Here is a 24,024-nt window from a genome sequence, read left to right as displayed (position 1 = left end):
ACACTGTCGGACAACATAGCAAGATGTAGGCCTATGCAATAAAACAAAGAACCGATATATAGCCTAGTAGAAAAATATGTGTGGTGTCATAAACACATATGATATTAAATAACGTTCGCTTTGTATAAGCTTTCTCTATTATTTTCAGCAAATCGAAAGATTTTGCTAGGAACGCAGGGTCGATGAGCAAATGTTTTTCAAGGAGTTTGTCGGACAGTGTCTAGTTAGTCAGTTTTGGAAGAAAAAAGGTTAGCTATTACATAAATTTTCACGTAGTTTTCTTTAGCAATGTCTTAACTGAAATCTACACATGCTATTATTATGAGATAACATTATTTAAAAACACTTAAATGTAATTCGACGTCTAACAGTTGTCACGTTAATTTCAGTTCACGGTGCCGCTTGTCAATTCCGGTGACTGTTTGGCCAGAGATCACAGATCCAATTAAAAAAAGAAAAGTTGCGTTGGAAACATTAAAATATGAGCTAGCTATGAGGCACCAGAGGGGTGGGCCTCGGTTAAAACCATACAAATAATTATTTAGTTACGCTCTCTTATACGTTGCTTATCCGCAGTGCCTGGGCAAGTGCCTGGGCAAATGCCTCGGTGATTTGTAATGGCTGGCAATTGCCCTGACTGAGGAGAAATAAAATATGCTACTATTCAAGAGACACAATTAATATATTGATGTGATACATACACAAGTTGACACAATGTTATATTTTAGTAACTATGATGACTACACACTGGGAGATTCTGATGCACTGATGAACAAAACCAGCAGCAATGAGAGTTATTATTAGTAGTAGTTCTATTTAATGCCCAGTAGGGGGATTACATCATCTGCCCACTGGCAGCTGGTTTGCACAGGCTGCTCAAAGGCAGCATGTGAAAAAAAATTCAGTTTATCACCCCCTAAACAAAAGGGACTGACCATTAACTAATTAAAATGAAAAACCAGTTAAAAGGACTGTAAATTATATTCCAAACAAGAGGGGGGTGCTACAGAGCACGCCACCAGAGCCTATTAATAGTAGTAGTCCTATTTACTAACCAGTATGCAGACTGTTCAAAGGCAACCAGTGAAAAAATTCAGTTCAGCATCCCCTAAACAAAAGGGGGTGCTAACAAAGACTGGCCATTAACTAATTAAATGAAAACCGGTTCAAAGGACTGTAAATTAAATATTCAAAACAAAAGGGGGGTGGTACAGAGCATGTCACCCAGAGCAAACAGGTGATGTAAACTAAGACTTATGCTAACATGCTCTAGTAAAGTGCTTTACTAACATGACACGTATGTTTGATGCTCAATCAACCAAATATGAGTTATGACAGTACTGTAAATAAACTCATTTACTGTTTTCTATTTAAATGGCATTACTGACAGCCTTTTTTTCTATTTGTATTTTTAAATGATTTGTAGAACATTATTTTCTATTTAAATAGTTTCCTTGACTATGTGTCCTTCTCTGAAGGAGGCCCATATTGTATGTGCAAGAGAAACTATAAGCACAATAAAATGAAATATAAAATTGCCCTAAGAAATGTATATTATATTATATTTTCAATATACCGGTAAACTTCATCATCTTTTTTGGAAGCCAATGAAATGCAAAGCCAACACCTACAAAAAAAATGAATTGTCCAAAAATAGTAATAAAAAAAAAGGTAATTTTGCAAAATGGACATTAGTGCCATCTATTGGGCAATGAGGAATTGTTTCAGACAATAAATAAATAAATAAATAAATAAATAAATAATATCTCGATTCAGTCTTGAATAGCTTTCGCACCAAGTAATTTCAAGAACTTAGCTTTAACATTCTATCACATTTTTGTATTACTGTTTTGATTTTTAGTTTGTCATCTTTGTACTAGTGAACCTGTAAATGCACTTCTTTACAAATTTGTTTTTTTTTTTGTTTTATTTTTTATGTTTGACATAGCTTCTGGACAAGGGCGCCACCACCACAGGAGCCAAGAGGTCAGTGCCCCTGCCTTCCCCCAACCCCACACACTTGTCCTAAATTGGACAAGAAGTGTTTGGTTTTTAATAGGACCCATGGATTGACCCCCCAGTACTTTTACTACTATAAAGTTGACCAGACTACCACACTTTATCTTTAGCACCAAGTGTAGCTCTGCCCTTGTTGTTTTTGGCACAACTGTATATGCTTAGATGTTTTATAGAGTTTAGCACCTAATATTTAAATAATTTACACCCCTGGTTAGTCCCATGAAAAATATAATCCAAATTCTATTAAAATTACTACATGCTCTCTTTATCCTATTCCTACAAAACTATTAAAAGATTTTCTCTGTGTTATTAATACCCATATTTTAAAAACTATTAATTCATTTTCCTCCAGTATAGTTCCCTCAGCACGTAAGGTAGCTGTGGTAAAGTCTATGCTTAAGAAACACAATTTGGAACCTAAAGCCCTCAATAACTATAGGTCAGTCTCCAACCTACCATTCTTAGATAAGGTTCTAGAGAGAGTTGTTGCAATTCAGTTACTCTTAGTGTTATATTGGAGAAGTTTCAGTCTGGTTTTCGTGCTGCACATAGCACCAAGATGGCCCTTGTCAGAGTTGTGAATGATCTGCTGATGAGCTTTGACTCGGGCTTTCCATCAGTTTTAATTCTTCTAGATCAAAGTGCTGCTTTTGATACTCTAGACCATTCCATCCTACTGAATTGTCTTGAAAGCAGAGCAGGACTCTCTGGCTTTGTCCTATCCTGGTTCAAATATTATCTTTCTGATAGGTTTCAGTTTGTCTCTATTGACAAGGTAAAATCAGCATTATAGAAAGTTGTCTGTGGTGTTCCACAGTGATCCATTCTGGGTCCCTTGTTGTTTTCATTATATATGGTACCATTAAGTTACATTATCGACAGACACGGAGTGATCTTCCATTGCTATGCTGATGATACCCAGCTATACTTGTCCCTAAAGCCAGGAATTTCTTCTGCCTGGGTGTTATTAGCTACTTGTCTTACAGGCATCAAGCATTAGATGTCACATCATTTTCTAATGTTGAATTCAGATAAAACAGAGGTTTTGCGAGTGGGCTCACAGAACCAACTAAAAGGAAATGTGGGATTACATGAGCTCGACCCTTGCAGTCTCTCATCAAAACTGAAACTAGAAATTAAGTTTGGGGGTCAACTTTGATCCTGATCTCTCATTTGAGACTCATATTAGGGAAGTTACTAAAGTATATTTTTACCCTTTGAGAAATACAGCCAAACCTAGATCAATTATTTCTGTATCTGATGTCAAGTGACTAATGCATACCTTTATTTCACCTAGAATTCATTATTGTAATGCACTTTTTTCTGGTGTCCCAAAACGTGTGGTATTCAGCTTGTAGCTTGTTCAGAATACCACCGCTAGAAATATGATTAAAACCAGAAGTGAATACATTACCCCTGTTTTGGCCTTTTAACACTTGCTCCCTGTACAGTGTATAATTGATTTTAAGATTTTACTGTTAACGTACAAGGCCCTGAATGGATTATCTCCTGGTTATTTGCAGGAGTTACTGACCCTGTATCTTCCAAACCGCACTCTGAGATCACAGGATGCGGGGCAGCTGGTTATTCCGAGGGTCAATAAAAGCAACATGGGAAGTAGGGCTTTTTCTTGTAGAGCTCCTAAACTATGGAATGCTCTGCCTTTGTTTGTCAAGTAAGCTGGGACCATTACAGTTTAAGTCAAGACTAAAAACGCACTTTTATAAAATGGCTTTCTTAGCTTACTGGATTTTAATATAACTTTATGGCAGTTGTATGTGTGACATGCTATACAAATGTACTGTGATTTGTTCTTTTTTCTGCTATGTACTGTACAGTGTTTCGCGATACTTTTGTATAAAACGCTATATAAATGCAATAAATATATAAATAAATCCCAGCAATACGCTAATCTACTGTACTAGCATAAAAGAAGAGCACTCTCACACACAAGGTTTTAATGTAACCAGCAACAGGAGATTTCAAACTGGGTTCTTTCTACTCGCAAAGCTCTTTGTGACTCCAGCCTGTGACTGATTTAATGAAACGACAATTGATTTTCAGGTGCATAATCATTAAGCCGATTAGTCACATTTCAGTGGTCCGATTCCATTTAAATAGCAAACGCCGAAGCAGCACCCACATGTAGCCTCAACAACGACTGGCTGCACTTTTTTTTTTTTTTTTTTTTTTTTTGAGAATTTCACCCCAGGTTGTAGGAATGTTGCTTCACGTTAAATCACAACGTTGTGGCACATTTAGAAAACTCCATAAATTTACGTTTTCACAACGTCACATCACAACCACTGTAAAACGTTGTCACAACGTTGCTGCAACGTAAAATGGCCAGATTCATGAATTGTTTTACAAGGTTGTAGGAATGTTGCTTCACAGAAATAAACAGCTATGCTTCATAATCTATACCTGTCGCGCAGTCTGTTGTTGAAAAGTATTTGGGCAGGCTCAATTGCCGCCTTATTGTATGTTTTACTGTTCAGTAGCACGTAAAAAGCTTAATTTGTAGGTAGCCTCAGAAGCAAAAGAAACATGGAGGACTACACTAGTCCTATTTGTCAATGTTTCTACTTGTAATAAATTAATCGATCTACTCTTATTCTGATATAAACGTTAAGCATGCACTGGTAACACGAAACTGCACTGTACAATGTTAACGAAGTTAGCTCTGATGTTAATCAACTCCAGTCTCCACTCCAGCCCAAACACTGTAAACTCAGCCGCAGCTCAGCTTAGCTGTGAAGAGTACGCGAATGACAGTTCCTTCCGCCGAAGAAAATAGTCCACAAAGGCCATGCAATTTGTCTTAGGACAAAAAAAAAAATAACAACACGATATTTAAATTCACAAGACTGCTGTACTAGTTCGAAAAATATAAATGTAATGGTGATAATAACAATAATAATAGTGTATGTCCCTGTTTGAAGGTAAGACAATTTAGATAAATATATAGGTGGATGAATACCTTACATTAGCACAGTGCCTTTGCTGCGCAGAAAGGGGAGTTGTTTTGGGAAGCAAAAAAAAATAGCTCAGTAACATTACATAGGCGGACAGTGTGTGTTGTATAATTTTACTTTATTTAATAAATAAATAAATACATTGTGTTTAGCAATGCCGGGAATGATGGAAAAGGGATCAGAGTACCTTGGGAAAGGACGGTCTAACGGAACAAAAAGTCCATCTAACGCCCCAAATGGACATTTTTCAGAGGAGAGTGGCAGCGACGAGGAGCACGGTAATAATAGCCTCGAACACTAATATTTAAAATCTTTCATATTGTAATTCCTGAAATATGTTGGGACTTATTTTTGTATTTTTTATTTGTAGATGTTGGGATGCGAGTGGGATCAGAATATCAAGCGTGTATTCCTGAATTTGATCCTGGTAATCATTTTAATATGGATACCTGACGTTAACACTGATAGCCTCGGTATGGTTGGCAAGTTATAATCTGCACATTAGTAATTGTATGCATTTCATATTGTATGCCTTTTATGTAATTTGTTTAATTCTGACAGTGGAAAATGTCTTCTGAATTGTAATCGGCATCTAAAGCACACAGGTCGAGGAATTCTTAGCGTTGTTACTGTAGTGCTTGTTGGCTGTAATTTTAATGGGGTTTTTTTTGTTTTTTGGGTTTTTTTTTTACCAGATATCGCCAAATGTAGGCCTAGCCCTTGATTATATAAGGGCCAGGATAATTTAGTATACTAGAAGATAAAACTAGAGTTGTCACATACATTTTTAGACAGTGCTTTTTCAAATACAGACACACGTATTGCTTGATCAACACAGATTAGCATAGTCCCGCCCCCTAAAAGCATTAACAATACATTGTTTTAGATTTTTTTTAAAGTGTTTGCATACTGTTGCACTGTACAGAATATATAATTTTTTCATGTGTAGAAGATCTGTTAATGGATTTATTTCAATACTATTTCAGAAACCAACAACTGACTGAACATGTATGTGATCTCGTACACTCACGGAGTTCAGCAGGCGTTTACAGGATGTAATATCTTAAAAGGCGTTCCCTTAAATTGAGTGAAATACAGCAAGTACACTATAGCTCAGCCACAATACAGGTTTACATTTAGGGTGAATACTTTCGCTAATGTGATTTTTTCATGTATTACACATATGAGCAATAAGTAAATATAATGTACTTATATTGACTCAAATGTTTTATGCATAAAACAACTACATAAACTGCATTTTTTCTTTTGCATGTTTAGGTGCTACAAAGTACACAGATAAAGATAGTGGGGGAATGTTGGTATGGTCTCCGTATCACACTATTGTTGATACTAAATGTGAGTAACTTATGTTATCATGAGCATCATGTCATTGTTACCATATATTGTATATGGAGTTTTGTTGTCCAGAAAGTGTGCAAAGATTAAGTATAGTACTTCAAGCAGGAATGGAAATGACCTGGTAATCAGATTCAAGCTACCAATTGAAAAATCGATTCCCAGATCCTCAATATATTCTGCATGTAAACCAATTTTGAACTGGAATCAGGTTGGGGGGTGGGGTGGGGTTCAGAAGTGAGTTGGCTTGTAAACACTGTACATTTTGTTTAATTAATCAAAAGGATCAATTATTTGTGCATAAACATAGTACGTGTCTAGTTACATGTACGTTTACTTTCTGCTTAATTTTACTACTACTGTGTAGAATAAAATTTATTTATTTTTCAGTGGATGAATATATTGTGATAGCAAAAGAAAAGCATGGATACAATGTTGAACAGGTTTGTCTTTTTCTCTTCATCTTTTTCTTGTCTTTTTTTCTATAGGAATTATCGTAAATCAACCATATGTAACTGACTGCTTGTCTTTTTAAAGTGGAAAAAATTCACACTGAATTACACACTTATCCGAGGGGAAATATTACAGTAGGTTATAATTTAATAGAACAAATAATACAACACTGATAGTCTGTGTTATTGTTAACCAACACAGTTTAAGACTACAGGCCATACATGGTACTGAAGTTTACTTGATAATATTTTTCTTTTCCAGCTTATGCCCATTATTGGCTTTAGTGCAGTTTATTGATCTATCAAATTATCAACATTCTGGAGGTTTTGATTTGAATTTTGTTGTCTATTTTTAGGCTCTGGGCATGTTATTTTGGCACAAGCACAACATTGAAAAGTCACTTGCTGATCTCCCAAACTTCACCCCTTTCCCTGATGAGTGGACAGTGGAGGATAAAGTTCTGTTTGAGCAAGCCTTCAGTTTTCATGGGAAGAGTTTCCACAGGATTCAACAAATGGTAACTTGCCTTCAAAAGCTACATCCCGTATGGGTGCAGTTATTCGATATGATTTAATGGAACAATTTAGTCATACAGTATATTGGCGCAGATCTTTTTTTTTCATCATGTACAGTGTTGCAGTGCTGGAACCTTGTCTTAAGAATTAAACTGCCCTGTCACTGTAAAGGTTGTTTTTCCAGTTACCACGTTTCACATTGTTTGACTCGCTGACAAAAGAAAACAATACACGACTGTATTGTGCCATTAAATAAAGCTTGGTAACTTGTTCTTGTAGTTTATGGCAGTGGTGTGCGGAGAGACCGTAAGGGGGGCGCAACTATGACTGAAAGAGCAGTTCTGTGAAAAAACTTGAACATTTTAAATAAATACATAAATGACAGTAATTAGTCCAAGATCGTAACTTTCAAATGAGCTGTTGACGATCACTCTAGGACTTGTACAACCAGAGAAATGATGTGTGAAGTGGCTAGTGTAGGTGAAACTGCAGCGGACAGAGCCGAAATGACGGCTACCATGTATGGGGTGACAAATGTAAAGTAAAGCACTATTTGTTTAACAGATGTTTTTTCCTGGATTTAATGTAAGTCGTGTATTTTTTCCTAGATTTAACAAAAAAAGGCAGATTTAGCAAAAACACATTGTTAAAAGTCAGAGTGAGGAGACTCCCAAGTGGCAAATCCAGTAAAGGTGAATCCAGGCTATGTCTTTGCTGACCATGACCAGGGGTTCCTAAGGGACAGCGCACAATTGGACGAGCGCCGCCCAGTTAGGGAGAGCTGAGTTTGGCAGGGCAATCCACGGTTCACTGCGCACCAGTCACCTCTGTGGCTGATAGGGCACATGCAGGTCTGCAGTAGAGCCATTCAGATCTGTCTTATCTTCCGGCACTATAGGTCTGGTGGCTTTGCTGTGGATCCACAGTATGAAAAATGACGGATTGGCAGGAACACGTTTCAGCCTCCGTTTCATGAGTCACCGGGGGGTTGCAGCGGTGAACCAGGATAAAAATAATAATTGGGCATTCCCAGTTGGGGAGAAAACTATCTGAGTGTAACGGCAACTCAGCAACATACAATGCCAAATCAAACACGTCATATATATATATATATATATATATATATATATATATATATATATATATATATATATATATATATATATCTATATGTAATTTACAAATGTAATTTCGTTGAAACACTTTGGACCTAAAATTTATTTTTCAGATTTGCTGAATGATAATGTTTTTCAGATGTATCTGTTTGGTAAATGTTGAATTTTTTAAATAAAATTGTTTATTTTAGTTTAAAATACATGTGATTTATTTGTGAGAAATGTCGATTTGCCAAGGGTAGGCATATAAAAAAAGGTTTGCGCATCCCTGGTTTATGGTACCAAAACTGGTTTAGGTGAAAGAAAGTATTGGATTAAATATTACATACTAATCTGTCTTTATTGCTTTCTACATTTCACTACTAATTTTAATGTAATTTACAGCTACCAGATAAAACCAGTTCAAGTTTGGTGAAATATTACTACTCTTGGAAAAAAACAAGATCCAGGACAAGTCTGATGGACCGTCAGGCCAGAAAATTAGCAAACAGCACTAGTCAAGAAGAAAGGTAATTGAAACAGAGAGTTCTAATATTGTTATTTGTTAATGATAAATCCAGCCGTATCTTCCTGGAAGACATATATCTGTATTCTGGTCCGATGTTCCAATCTAAACTTTTTTTTTTTTTCATACTGGTGAAAATTATTCTAATCGAAAATAAATTAAATGATGATCAAAGTTAATGAAGAGCAGGACCATGTAGCTAGATACTTGGAGGGCTAAAGTTAATTTTGGTCTTCCTAAAAATTGTCTTTGGTAAAACATACATTTCTTTTTCTATAGAAGCCATTTATCATGTTTGATTTGGCATTTTAGTGATGAGGAGATGGAAGAGGCAAATCCAAATGAGGCAAATGATAGCGATTATGACCCAAGTAAAGAAACTAAAAAAGAGGTAATGTATTTTGTTTACATTTAAAGTACCATGTTGAGACCCAAAAACCAAATACCAAGAAATATAGGTTGATGTTTGTTGGTATTTGGGCTTCCATGTTTACTATTACTTTTAAATGTGTGCACTAACACTTACTGCAGTAAACTAAACTACCGTTTACACTTGGACACATTCACAATCTAGGGACCAACTCAAAAATACACTCAAAGCAAATTAATAATTTACTGAATATATTTAAGTGCTGATATCTGTTGAGTTTCTTTTAAAGCATTAGTTAATGGCTAATAGTACAATGTTTACATGTTTAAACTTGATATCCTTTGTTGGTAGAACAATTATAATTTAATAGGTTCTCAACATTACCTGTTTTATATGGGAGTTGTTTGTGTTACTTACATGTCTTAATCGTTTCAATAGAGTAATTCTGAACAGCCTGTCCAGAACAGTAAGATTGGGTTGGGTCGAAGAGAGCACCAGAATCTGCAGCATCGCCACCATTCACAGCGTTCCAAGTGCCGCCCTCCCAAAGGCATGTACCTGACTCAGGAGGATGTGGTAGCTGTTTCCTGTAGTCCCAGTGCAGCAAGCACTGTTCTTAGACAACTGGACTTGGAGCTAATTTCATTAAAACGACAGGTACCTGTATCTGCATTTTGCCATCTAGAAAACGTAAGAAGTTTGTTTTCACTTTACTCTTATATTGTTTAGTTTCTGTGTCTGGTCAGGATCACTTTCTAATAAGATGAATCATGTGTAGTTTCGCTCGGGTGTATTTTAATGATGTAAACAGTGGCAGATTTGTAATACTGCAACCTTAAAATGAATACACGTGTGGTAGAATGGTCAGGTGTCTATGGTAGTCAGGAGGCAGAAAGGAGACTCAGAACTGAAATGTTGCAGGTTTATTTTTATAAATCAAAATTAACAACAAAACAAAACTCAATGAGCCAAAATAAAAGCTTAAACAAAAACAAATCGTGCACACAAAATGAAACAGAAAATCCCTCACCCAAGCCTGTTACTATCATGGTGAGGTTTTACATAAATAATACAGGAGCGTTTGTGTGTGTGTGTGTGTGTCTGTCTGTCTCCTCTCTCTCTCTCTCTCTCTCTCTCTCTCATGGCATGGGCAGCGGCAATGCTGCCTCAGCGAGAGATACTTCGGCAGTAGCAGTGGCGCAGCATACTCTGGCAGTGCAAAAGCTGCTGGTGGAGGTGGTCTCCTGACCACCCCCTCTCTTCTTGGGCTCCGACCCCAGAATTTCTGGCAGGGAAACACTGCATCCCCGGGCGGTGATGTGCCGGCCTTCCTCGGGAGCAGCATGTAATCTCCCTCTAGCGTTGGAGGCAGGAGCAGCATGTAATCTCCCTCTATCTCTGGAGGCTTGTGCGGCTCTCTCTCGGTCATTGGAGACTGGTCTTTCCCTTTCTTGGGCTCTGGACACGCAGCTTCCCCTTCTTGGATGCTGGAGACGCTGGCTTACCCCCCTTGGGCTGTGGACGCTTGGGCTCCCCCCTTCTGGATGCTGGGGAGGGCAACTCCTCCCTCTCAGGCACTGGGGATGACAGTGGCTCCCTCTCTAGCACTTGGACCGCAGCTCCTCCCTCTCAGGCGCTGGGGACGACAGTGGCATCCTCTCTAGCTCTTGGACCGCAGCTCCTCCCTCTCAGGCGCTGGGGACGACAGTGGCACCCTCTCTAGCTCTTGGGACCGTATGTCCTCCCTCTCAGGCGCTGGGGATGGCAATCTCCTGCATCTGCCAACTCCCCCCTTGCATAGGCTGCGTGGAAGCCCGGGTTTTGTGGACAATCCTCAACCACATGTCCAGACTCTGCACAGCAGCCACACCATGAAGCCCCTTCAGCCATCCACTGCTCCTACTCCGCATGCCAATCCTGGGATGGCCCTGTTCTGGAGTCTCGGGTCCACCACCTCTTCCTTCCCATTTTACACAAACAAAAAAACAAACAATCCTTTTCCTTCAAAAAAATGTATCCGCAGTACCTGCTGTGAGACTCTCTGCAACTGTCAAATCCAGTCTCTGACGCCACACTTTATTTAGAACGTGACTTTGTGATTTACGGATTATAAAGACCAAACGTTTTGAGACATTGGTTTTATATTCTGTTGTGGCGGTGTGCCCAGCCCCTGTGCTTATTTTGTGTTTTATGTTGTATGTGGGTAGTTTATATGTATGTGTGTAGTTGTGAATGAAGTGTGGTTTATGTAGGGGATTGCACAGTCAGTTCACGTGCAGACTAAAGTGGGTATATCTATGGGCGCACAGGGAGTGCACAGTTATTTCACGTGCTGACTGTGCCGAGATTCAATTGAATGATTGATTAGCAATCGAGTCTAGGTACAACTGCATAAAAGAGGCCTCAGTTCATTTAGCGATGTATTACTCTGTGATGTTAACCATGAGATATTGGCCTCAACAATGCCCTCTGTGGGCAATAGTTTGTTTGATAATTGTGTTCACCTGTCTTGTTCTATGCCAGCGCCAAACTTCATCATGTGTGTGTACATATTTCCATAGTAGGATTGTGCAGATTCACACGTAGAACCATGGTATGTTTCCTCACGATACAATTTATCGCTAGAGTAACCCCTGTATCAATACATTGTATTTTTAATTTAAGTAAAATTTGATCTACTAACATAAACATGAGCATGCACTAATTTGTGTCTACACTGATAATTAGAGAGTAGTATTTATTAGCATACTGTAGCAGCCTTGCCTACCAATCACTGTGTTAACACAACCGAAGCATATTTTACATATCCTACCCAACAACTTCCAACTTAAAGACTCAACCATGAGCACCAAGGTGCTTTCAAAAGAAATCCGGGACAAAGTTGTTCAAAGGCACAGATTAGGGGATGGGTATAAAAAATATCAAAGGCCTTGAATATCCCTTGGAGCAAGGTCAAGACAATTATTAAGAAGTGGAAGGTGTATGGCACCACCAAACCCTGCCTAGATCAGGTTGTCCCACCAAACTGGATGACCGATCAAGGAGGAGACTGATCATAGATGCTACCAAGAGACCAATGGCAACTTTGCAAGAGCTACAGGCTTTTATGGCCAACACTGGTCAAAGTTTGTATGTGACGACAATATCTCAAGCACTCCACAAATCTGGCCTGTATCCCATTTGAAGTATGCAAAAAAACCAGGGAGATTCTGTAGCCATGTGGCAAAAAGTTTTCAGTGCTCCCCAAGGAACTTGACAGAGCTTGAACAGTTTTGTAAAGACAAATGGTCAAATATTGCCAAATGTAGGTGTGCAAAGTTGGTAGAGACGTATCCCAGCAGACTCACAGCTGTAATTGCTACCAAAGGTGCTTCCACCACTTATTAACTCAGGGGTGGAGACTTATCCAATTATAATCTTTGTTTTGCATTTTTAATATAATTTTTTCTCATTTAAATGCATGAAACTCTGAGGCACTGACACAACAATATGTGGAAAGAAGTTCAAGGGGGTGTAGACTTTCTATAGGCATTGTGTGTTTGTGTGTGTATGTATGTATGTGTGTGTGTGTATTGCCAGCTCAGCTGTGGGTACACGCTTGGCAGTCTCCCTCTGCTCCAAATGCTTCTTGCGAAGTTCATGTACTAACTGTAAAATACATTCTCTCCTTGGTAAATTATCTGTGCATTCTTTGTAAAATACCTAGGGGTTGATGGCTGCTAGGTCCAATACTCTAGGTCCACTCTAGGTCCAATACTATAGGTCCATCTGATCCAAAATAACAACTCCATATTTTGTTGCGTAGTAAAACTCCACATTCTCTGGTATTTATTTTCACTACTCCCAATGGTAATTGTCTGACCAAAGCAGCGCAGCTGGCAAGCAATAGAATACCGTTCTGTATAATCAAAATACAATAGTTTTCTGTGTGGCCATCAATGTGACTGCTCCCCGGGCTTTTAGGTATAATGTAATATATCTCCTTTATTTCTGCACTCCCGTGTTTCATGCTTTGTGAGACTATGTTATACATACAGATAGAAAGGTACATGAACGCGCAGCCCCATATGTATTACACGACTGGAGAAGATTACATTTTACAATATGTACAGGTAGGGTCACTTGAAAGTTTCTGGACTTAAAACTTTCGCCTTTGGTGTAGTTAAAAAAATTGGCTCCAGTCAATCGCCTCCTTTGTAGAACCGTGTTAACACTGAACATGGGAGCTGCAGCATGCTGTTTACCATATTACAGTGTACACAGTTAAAGGTGCAGTCACCAATTCCAGACACAGCACTTGCTAAATATTTAAAATTTTAAACAAGTTCATTGCAGTCATTCAGCAGAATGGCAACAAACAAGTGAGTACAGACATTAAGTTACTGTTTTAGTGTCACTAGCGTCTTAAGTTGTTGTATTTTAAGCAGTTGAATATGGTAGCAACTAACTTGCACCTGAAATGGAACCCGGCAATTTGGATTTGGCAACCAGTTCCTTTTTTTGGGCTTAGGAGCCATTGGCTCCTAAGGCAAATACTTTGTCACAAGTCCTTTGTAAATTTTGTTTTAAAGAAATTTATTTAAAAAAAATAAACAGGAAACAAAAGCAAAACAGGCCAGGAAGCTTATTTGACCAAAAGGGGTTTACCAGTGTTATTGCAAACACTTGCACAAGCAAATGAGACAGTTGTACTGTCTAATTTACTATGGAAAGTCAGAGGAGAGTGAGCTGACATTTGTATCCAATTGCGTGTCATGTAGCGATTCCAATCTGCCTGTGGGCGTTTAGAAGATATGTATTGCGGGAAGCCATTCAACTTTTACAAGTGTGTGCGTGCGCACGCACACACACTACCAGTCAAACGTTTGAGTACACCTGCTTCAATCCAGGTTTTTCATGATTATCTATGCTTTTAACTGTATAAACTTGTCTATAAACACTTAATATTTCATTATATGATACTTGTACGTATATAAGCTGATAATCATAAGTGAATTGCATTCAAAAATTTTAAATGAAAATGTAAATCTTGTCAATTTCAATGAAATGGTCACCCAAACCCAAGGGGATTTCAGTCTGAAGTCCAAGTCAGTTAAAAGTCTCAAATGTGTGTAACACGGTGTTAGAACACTAGCCTAAGTATAAGTGTCTTCGTTAGATGTTCTCTGAGTTAACTAGCATGTTACCTAATTAACCTTTTGTCACCAATTATTGTTAACAGGTGAGGGTCCATGATTACTATAAATATAGGTAGCATAGGCACAAGTTTGTCATTCCTGAATGTAAGGGAGCAGAAAATGGCAAAATACGCTCAGTTAAGCAAAGAAAAAAGATGGTCTGTAATTTACTTTAAGAAATGAAGGTCAATCTTTAAGACAAATCGCAAGAACTTTGAAAGTTTCTGTAACTGCTGTGGCCAAAACCATCAAACGATTTGAAGAAACTGGAACTCATGAGGACCGAACAAAGTCGTGCAGGCCAAGGGTGACCTCAGAATCAGAGAACAAGTTAATTCGAGTCGAAACCAACGATTAACTGCCCCTGAAATACAAGCTCAGCTAAATGCTACTAGAAGTACAGATGTTTCAATATCAACTGTTGATAATGACTGGAATAATTGCTGCAAAGAAACCATGAGTGTAGAATAAGAGGAAGAGACTTGCCTGGGCCAGAAAACACAGAAACTGGACGTTTGAGGAGTGGAAGTCGGTCTTATGGACCAATGAGTCAAAATTTGAAATATTTGGGTCCAACCGGCGAGTATCTGTAAGACGCAGAGAGGGTGAGCGCATGAGTTCTGCATGTGTGGTTCTCACTGTCAAGCATGGAGAAGGCAGTGTCATGGTCTGGGGTTGCTTTGTTGGTGACAGAGTTGGTGATCTTTACCAAGTCTATGGCAAGCTCAACCAGCATGGCTATCATAGCATACTTCAGAGGCATGCCATTCCATCAGGATTACGGCTAGTTGGGCAGTCCTTCATTCTTCAGCAAGATAATGACCCGAAACACACCTCAAAGTTGTGCAAGAACTATCTTGCGAAGAAGGAAAGTGAAGGACAACTCAGTCTAATGACCTGGCCTGCCCAGTCTCCAGACCTCAATCCCATAGAACTTGTATGGGACGAACTGAACAGAAGAGTCAAAGCAAAGCTACCCACAAGTGCCCCACATCTCTGGGAATTGCTGCAGAAGAGCTGGGAAGACATGTCTGGTCATTTCCTGCTGAAACTTGTTAACCGAATGCCTCGTTTTGTGAGGCTGTTATTAAGGCAAAGGGTGGCTGTTTTTAGGAATCCAGGATATAGGTACCATTTTCAATTTTCTTGTTTTCTTGAACATTGCTTTGATACTACTTATGTTTTTTTTGTATAAGTGTATGTGTTTTCATTTTCAAGTATTTACAGAAACGTATACGACGTAAAACATTGTCAGTTATGAAAAAAACCTAGTTTCCAGCAAGTGTACTCAAACTTTTGACTGGTACTGTGTGTGTGTGTGTGTCTATATATAATATACACACACACACACAGACACACACACACACACACACACGGAGTGCGACAATAGGAGTGATGAAGATTTCGAAGTTGGTTCGGAGGATTTCGATACCAGCATCAGTGATGTTGACTTATCACTCAGTGATGATGAAGAGGATGTGGAGGCAAGAACAGCAGGGGGCTGGGTGTTTATTACTGGTCCTTACCATGATGCCAGTCCTCCATCATTTGATTTTGCACCTGTTTACACAGATGGGCACCTAGCCGTGGAACTGGAGGGTTTGCCTTCTCCATTGGAGTGCTTTTTGGCTTTTGTTCCCGACAAGCTAATCACTTACCTTTGTGACTGTAAGAGCATGGAGCTACTTTACAGCTAAGCCAGCTGCAAACGGGAAGGTGTTTGTTTGGTTTGAAATGGCAGTGCTGTGACGAAATACTGTCAAAACACAGCACTGGGTACAAGGCAATAAATCAGGCGTCTGCTGCAGCCAGATCCATCGCAATGCCTGTGCAAAGTGGCCCAGTACACGTGTTTGTGACTATCCCAACACAAGGGACGCAGAGACCGCAAAAAAGGTGCAGGGTCTGCTGAAAACAAAAGAAAGGACACAAGAAAAATGTGCAGTGGTTGCAAAGGCAACCCCAGGTTCTGTTGTATTGAAGATTTTTATTTGATAATTGCTGATTATTAGTGTTAGTGTTTTCATTCAAACAAATTTTTTTTTTTAAAAAAAAAAGTGTTTTTATCTGTTGAACATCGTACTGGATATGTAGTACACAGGAGCATAAAGGATTAATTAAAACACAATTTAGGTCATTTATTTGTCTGTTATTCATCATATGTTAACATTTTATAGCAATTACAGGTTTGAAAACATTATTTTCAAAATCTGGTGCTTGGGAAGGGGTTTTATTTTTACATCTGGAGTTGAAGTGGTTAAAGAGAAAAAACGTTGTTGAAGTGTTAGGGTCTTTTTTTGTACTGTTAAAGTACATCTTGAACCTCCTTATTAAAATCAATCAATACAACACATTTAAGGGAAAGTACATGAAGTACTTGATTAGTGTAACCAGAAAACCCATGTCATATGCATGACTCGTAGTATACTGATATGATTTTAACCGATTATATAGATATAGACGTTTTAATGATGAGTATTTCATTATTTTCTTAAAGGTCCAAAATGCTAAACAAGTAAATGGTGTTCTGAAACAGAAGATGGACATAGGTATAGATGACTACAGACTGCCTGAGGTAAATTCTAATACTATAGAAATTGAATGTTGAATTACTTTGCCTTCATAGTAGAAAATATATGTTAAGCATGTTAAATTGATTCACTATTGCTTGAAATAGGTGTTGTATCCTAGATTTTGTTTAGTTCACTGAACAGAGACTACCAGTGGACAGTGGGGACTGAGAGAACCTCATTGTTTAAGTAGGAATCAGGATTTATACTGCTACCTTCCAAGCAGATTTCAGGGTTGTGCTTTTTGTTTAATGGTTTGTTGGAAAATAAACAAACATACATGCTTACAAAGAGTATAACTTTATTACTGTATTGTTCTTGTAGTGTAACCAGAAAATAAATGCCAGATGGACTACAGATGAGCAGCTTCTTGCAGTACAAGGTAGCTATAGACATTTCAGCAGCATTGTTTTTAACAGTGTACCATAAGCCCACCGTGAATTGAGATATTGTAGAAATGCCAGTTGTGTTCTCTTTTTTTTTTTCTTTTACCTAATCAGCAATCCATTGATCTGTATAATTGTATAGGTTTTTCAGGTAGACATCCCAGTAAGTGGCAGTGGTTTTAAGGCATATTCTGTGAGTGAGGGCACTGGTTGAGTTGAAGTAGATAAGTAAACAGAAGGTCTTTAATTATTTTTGTAACATTACTTAAACAAATAAATAAATAAATAAATAAATATAGTACCGTTTTTTTCTTATTTCCAGTGGTTTTGTTTATGTGCATTGAAAACAAAACTAAAATCCACCCTTTTAAAGACAACCACTTCTTTCTCCATAGGTGTCCGAAAGTATGGGAAAGACTTCCAAGCTATTGCCGAAGTTATCGGTAATAAGACCGTAGGTCAGGTAAAAAACTTCTTTGTAAACTATCGTCGTCGATTTAACTTGGAGGAGGTGCTGCAGGAGTGGGAGGCAGAACAGGGAACTCAGGCCCCCAACGGTGACACTGCTACCTCAGGGGAGGAGGGGAAGAACACTTTCAACAGCCCATCAGGGAAAAATACCGACGAAGAGGAGGAGGAGGAGGAGGAGGAGGAGGAGGTGGAGGAGGTGGTGGAATTTTCTACTTGCCTTTCACTAACATAGACAGTAGATAACATAGAGCAGACATAAGATGGGCTGGGTATAACTTAAAAAGAAGACAACAACCCTGGTGTTTTGAAATGCCATCTCAGAGGACAGTTGAGCTTTCGGCAGTAGGTGGGATATGTAAACATGTACAATTATAGAAGTCGCATTGTTAGTATTATGAATTGATTTATTTATTAGATAATGCACTTAAAAGGTGGTGCATGGTGTTGACTTTGATACAGTGCAGTTGTAGCAGCTGTCAGTTCTTATTTTAATAGGTAATAGTAGAGTATATGTAAATGAAATGCCATGATTTTATTTATTTATATATGTTTAAAAAAAATCCTATTTTGGTTTTGACTTTATTATTATTTTTTTATTTGTAAATAAATCATGTTCCTGGATTTACAGGAAGTCTACCTCCTATATGTAGTTTATAAATGCAAATCAAAATGTATTTTTTATCTACAGGCCTCGGTGATGCCATCTTCTGGTCCGTCTCCTCCAGCCCAAGTGTCTTCTGCCCTAGCTCCTGTAACGCCTACACCTTCATTCAACCAGCCACCCCGCCTCCTCCGGCCATCTCTCCCAGCCACTCCAGCCCTCCACCGGCAGCCTCCCCCATTACAGCAGCAGTCTCGATTCCTTCAACCAAGGCCTACCCTTAACCAGCCGCCACCTCCGCTCATCAGGCCGGCCAGTCAAATGCCACCCCGTCTGAACCCAAGGCCAATCGTACCAACTGTCAGCGGACAGCAGCCACCAACACTGATTGGAATCCAGGCAGAAACACAGTCCTCCTCCCTGCACTGAATATATTGCAGTTGCAACTTTATTTTTGTATATTTTTTTTTTTTTTTTATATTTTTTTTTTTTTTTTTAGAGACCAGAACTTTTACATATGAAGTTGCATATAGTGTGTCTGATTTTAACTTACAGTTGTAACTTCTGAGTTTGCTGTGTGTTTATTTGAATAGACAATTTTGTTTAAGATGAGTGAACCTTGTAGAAAAGGTTCATGTTATCAATGGATAACAATTTTATTTGTGTTTTACTTGTCATCATTGCACTTATGTGGAGTACATTTTATCATCAGATAAATACAAATAAGAAAAAGTAACTTTAACAGTAATTTCACTTGTGACCCAGTCTTTTATTGAAATGCTATACTAAGCTGTTAAGTAGATGATACAAATTAGAAATATGTGTATTTATTGCATTTTGATGTGCAGATTTAGCCGAAGGGGACAACCAAAAGCTGTATTTACTCCCATGTAATCTGTGCAACACCGAAGACACTACAAAGTTGATATGATATATCTAAAGGCATTAGTGAGATGTGTTTTGTATGACGAGGAATCATTTTATGCCATGGGCATAAGTGATGTACGCTGGATTTCTTTTGGCATGGCTTGGTTAATTACTTTATCAAGGATGTTGTTTTCTCTACTACAGAACTAAACATTAGTTGTGTGTGTGTATATAAGCAGTTATTTATTTTTCTACTTGGAGCTATTGACTCTGGACATATTTCGCATTTATGCGAGGAGTAATTATCACCATAGAAGTGCACTTAATTCCACAGAAGTGTTTTAAAAAATAAAGTGTCTCTTAAAGAAAAGAGTAACAGTTGAAAATATTTGTTTGGTTGCTCTTATCAAACTGGAAAAGGAATATGTAAGTCATGGATTTGTCATTGAAGTTTTTAAAAGGGAGAAAAAATGCAAGTTTTTTTTTTTTTAAGGTAAAATGTTGTCATTTACATTCCCTTTGTAACTCTATTGTGTGCACTTCCAAGAATTATTTTAGAAATATGTTCCCAGTTCACATTAATCATGTTTGTAGAATGAGATGGGGTTGTTTCTGTAGTTATTTTACTTGACTGTTTGAATTTGTGTGCAGAGTGATTCCGTTTTGAATAGTTCAGGAATATGGGATAGGGAGTGTTTTTTTTTTTTTTTTTTGGCTCTGTCAAGCTATTTTGCTTGCTTGTCAAAGAATTTCAAAAGAACAACCTGCTAGTAATCACCCCTCATTGAGAAAGTAATTTTTCACAATGTTTTAATCGCTGGTTTAGGCCCTGCAGGATTTTTAGAATTAATCTTGATACATAAAGCAGCTGAATTCTGGAAAGTTCATCTAATTTAACAATCATGCACAAATGAATAAAACATTAACAACAAAATAGGATACAAAAAATTAGGGGAATTATTAGCAACTACATTTCATTTGGTTTTCTGCTCCTGCTACCTTTGTGCTTTAAACAGTGCATGAATTGTGTTTGCTGGTATTAATTCAAAGAAAATTAATCTGAGGGTTTTGACAGTGGTTTTGTAATCTGCATCTAAAAATGTGTCCTTGCTTTGTGGACGTGATTTATGATATGTCCTGTAGGGTAGCAATTATTCAGGCATTCTATTGTCTCGCTGTTGTCTTATTGTGCTAACTTTTTATTTACTATACGTTCAGTATGATACAATTTCAGCATAAGAGATGTTTAGATTATTAATTCTAACAACGTTTGCAACAGTTTAACAAAAACAAAATGTTTTACCAAATAACAACATAAAACTTGTACTGTGCAAAGAGAACTGATGTTTTTTTTAGCATGTTATGCAGTGTTAAAGTTGAGTCTGGTATGGTATCTCAACAAATGTGTTGGTTTTTTTTTGTTTTACTTCACTTTATCATTTTCAGTTTGTGTTATTAAATCCTTGACTAAAAGCTTAAAGAACCACTGTGGCCTCAAGATACATACATAGCTGTAAATATATTGTCTATGCCACACTGCCCCTAGTGGGTGCAAGACATACAACACCTGTTTTTGTTGTGTTTTACTGATATATTTATTGCATCCACTCGAGGGCAGTGTTGGACGGTGACAGGTTAATAGTCACATTCTGGTTAAACAAATGTAGTTACAGAATGAGTAAAAGGATGTTAAAAAGTAAAATGATGGGATGACCTAAAGTGCATCTACCCCACAAGAAAAATAAATTGTAAACTGAAAGTTCACCTCCATGTAGTTACTCTCCAACATTAAATATCTGAAGTGTAAAGATGGCAACAGAGTTCAAATTTAGCCCTAGGGTGAGTGTATTTTTTAAACTGATCATGATAGTCTTACCTGTTTGGCCTATCTTGCATACCTCTGATTTCGTGTTTTTACATTACGGATGCAGCTGTTACGTGCAAAATGTTCGACTTTTAACCTGCACGACTGATTCAGGTACTGCAATCAAAAGAAAAATAAACAAATAAAAAAATACATAATGAAAGTGAAAAATGCACAGATTTTGAAGGGAAAGCAGTTAGTGTTAAAAAAACAAAGCTCTGGCTTGTTGGAAGTGTATTTAAAAAAAAAAAAATCAACACAAGATAACTACTAATCTGCTGGCTTTCTCTATGCGTGGTAATTTGCAAGAAATGTATTCTACAAGCCTACTGCAATAATCTTTCACTGTGTGACCTATTGCCTGCCATTTGTAATGGCAAGATCTTTTGTTTTTTCATGCTCATCAAGGGCCATCTTTTACTTTATAAACATGAAAACGGGGATTGACCCACTCTAACATTTTATCATGAACCTTTATGTTACCAAATATTAGCGTGAGAAGTACATGTTGTCAAGAAGGACTTTAAAAGCTGCATGTCCTCAGTGTCTTTAAAGTGAGTTTAGTATTAACTTTTTTTTTTTTTAACATCACTAAAATTTAAGATGTTTGTGAAATAAATCCCTCCTTAATTTTCACCTCTATTGAAATCCTAATCCTAATTTTTTTGTATCATGCTTGAATAAAAAACAATTCGTCTACTGCATTCTATATTTAAGTCGTCTTAAAGTTGTAATTTTTTTTTTTTTAAACAGTATGTGCTTGGTTATTTTATAAATGAGTCTATATAATTTACTATTGTGTTTTCAAAGTAACATGCTTCATGTGTGTTTTCAGTTTTAACGTATATTTATGGCTTTGCCATTAGTGTCATTTTGTGTCATGTACAGTTTTTAACAATAATCTTATAGCTGATAGTACAAATTGTGGGGTATTACAACTTTTTTGGTAACTTGGTGATATTTAGACTTTTTAGGCGACAACAGCAGGTTATTCTGTTTTACATGTCCATTGACAATTTCCATCGTTCACATCTGCTGAAAATAGCCTTTCAGTTTACAATGGAACCTCTTATTTTCATTTCCAAAAGCACGTTCCAATGATGGATGGTTATGAAACCCCTGACTAGCGCAGTATGGCTGGGATATTTGGTTTGTGTTGTACCCTACTGTAATCATTTGGCATTTTCAGTATATATCCTATGTAGGAAATGTAACATGACTTGAACATGAAGCTAGTATGCTACATAATGGTTATGCACCTACCATTCTGTCATTAGGGAAAGAGACTGCCAAGTCACTTGGATACATTAGACTTTCTCATACTGTGTTACTCCGTTTAAAGTGCTACTTTTAAGACTTTCCTGTACTGTATGTAGAAAATTGCGCACAAGTTTTGAAAACCTCAACATATGTACTTGCAATATAGTATATGTTTGTACATAATGGAAGTTTTTTTTATTTTTTATTGTTATGTACTTTGCTAGGTGTAAAGCATTAAAAGTACCTATGTAAATGGTATGTTTGTGCATGTATAAACTGTAATAGTTTATTGCCAATTGGTGGTCCAAGCATTACATGCTTGTTATAAGCATTAAAGTTCAGAAGTAGTATGGGTGCTGCTGCTTTTTATTTAGTTCAGTTTCTTCCTGCATATTCCTCTGTGTATTCAAGTATCCATTTCGTGATGGGCTTTTTAACAACCTCCACATAGTTTGTCAAACTGGATGTAATTAGTGTCCACACACACATCAAGTGTTTTTAGGAACACAATTGCAATGCTTGTTTTGGGAAAGTATGACAACATTGAACACACCAGTGATGGTAAATAAATAGTCTCACAATAAGTAACAGTATAAGATAGTCCTGCATAAACACTAAAGTTAACTACATTTTTGGAAATTACTTTTAAATGGCAAGAATGAAAACAGTACCTGTTTTGAGTGACTGTAGGAAAGTCATCTTCAGATTTGTACATTACTATAACTGATTGTTTAAACTTACAATGGTTCAACTCTAAACTAATTACTATTCATGTTGCACTGTTGAATATGGTTGATGCTCCTATACGTATTCCTTTTCATACTGTACCTGACAACAGACTATACATACAGTACGACTCGGAATGCAGTATAAATTATAACATGTATTAAGTATAGTAGTGTACATTTGTGTGCTTTTCCCAAAGTTACTTAACCATTCCTGTATATATATATATATATATATATATATATATATATATATATATATATATATATATATATATATACAATGGGGGGGATGATATGTTATACAATGATGAATTCTTTGCAACGTTGATGCGAGCTTTATACATATTATAGAATACAATTCAGGTATGGTAAATCGTATAACAAAAACCAACCCTAATGTCCACATTTGTTGGATATGTAGATTATTAAAATTATTATTTTGCAACCCCTGTATAATAGTTGTTTTACTGTGTTATCTTCATCTCCACAAGATGGAGCCAGTTTTTTTATGCATTTTTTTTGGGGGGGGGGGGCGACGACGACAAATAAATTAGTTTTTTTGAAAAGTAATGTTACAATGTAAACAAGGGAAACATAAATCGTGATCAATAACATGGTAATTGAGATTACTTTTCTGTGCTACTCTCGTTACGAGGTCTGAGTATTGGTTTGGGAATCACTTCACAATCCAAAAAAAAAAAAAAAAGCTCTTGAGTGATGATACTGTACAGTACAACCAGATTTGTACTCAGCCTCAGCCAAGGACGCTTTGAAGCACTTGCCGTAGTGCTG

At 37.3% G+C, this 24,024-nt stretch overlaps 1 protein-coding gene across 4 annotated transcripts; it reads left to right on the top strand.

Moving 5' to 3' along the window:
* The first annotated feature begins 5,029 nt into the window (after positions 1-5,029).
* LOC121317295 (REST corepressor 3-like) lies at positions 5,030-23,105 on the top strand. 4 transcript variants are annotated; one of them, XM_041253083.1, is made up of 12 exons: positions 5,030-5,272; positions 5,365-5,421; positions 6,273-6,350; positions 6,741-6,793; positions 7,159-7,320; positions 8,818-8,942; positions 9,251-9,329; positions 9,747-9,965; positions 16,983-17,060; positions 17,380-17,437; positions 17,837-18,108; positions 18,601-23,105. In XM_041253083.1, the coding sequence occupies exons 1-12, from the start codon at positions 5,149-5,151 to the stop codon at positions 18,940-18,942; spliced, it is 1,647 nt and encodes a 548-aa protein (XP_041109017.1). In that variant the 5' UTR covers positions 5,030-5,148; the 3' UTR covers positions 18,943-23,105. The 4 variants fall into 4 exon arrangements, with proteins under 4 accessions (XP_041109017.1, XP_041109019.1, XP_041109016.1 ...); XM_041253085.1 differs by having other exon boundaries at positions 9,218-9,329; positions 17,837-17,904; XM_041253082.1 differs by having other exon boundaries at positions 9,218-9,329.
* Positions 23,106-24,024: the final 919 nt, after the last annotated feature.

The sequence above is a fragment of the Polyodon spathula genome, chromosome 6 (genome assembly GCF_017654505.1).
Source record: "Polyodon spathula isolate WHYD16114869_AA chromosome 6, ASM1765450v1, whole genome shotgun sequence".
Classification (NCBI taxonomy): domain Eukaryota; kingdom Metazoa; phylum Chordata; class Actinopteri; order Acipenseriformes; family Polyodontidae; genus Polyodon; species Polyodon spathula.
This window is presented reverse-complemented; position numbering and strand designations above follow the sequence as displayed.

What these genes read in the sequence shown, in the direction of transcription:
- LOC121317295 (XM_041253082.1), top strand. Translation starts at nt 5,149, where the DNA reads ATGCCGGGAATGATGGAAAAGGGATCAGAGTACCTTGGGAAAGGACGG. An exon ending in TGGCAGCGACGAGGAGCACG is followed by an intron (nt 5,273 to 5,364) that starts GTAATAATAGCC and finishes TTTTATTTGTAG; the next exon opens with ATGTTGGGATGCGAGTGGGA. An exon ending in TATTCCTGAATTTGATCCTG is followed by an intron (nt 5,422 to 6,272) that starts GTAATCATTTTA and finishes TTGCATGTTTAG; the next exon opens with GTGCTACAAAGTACACAGAT.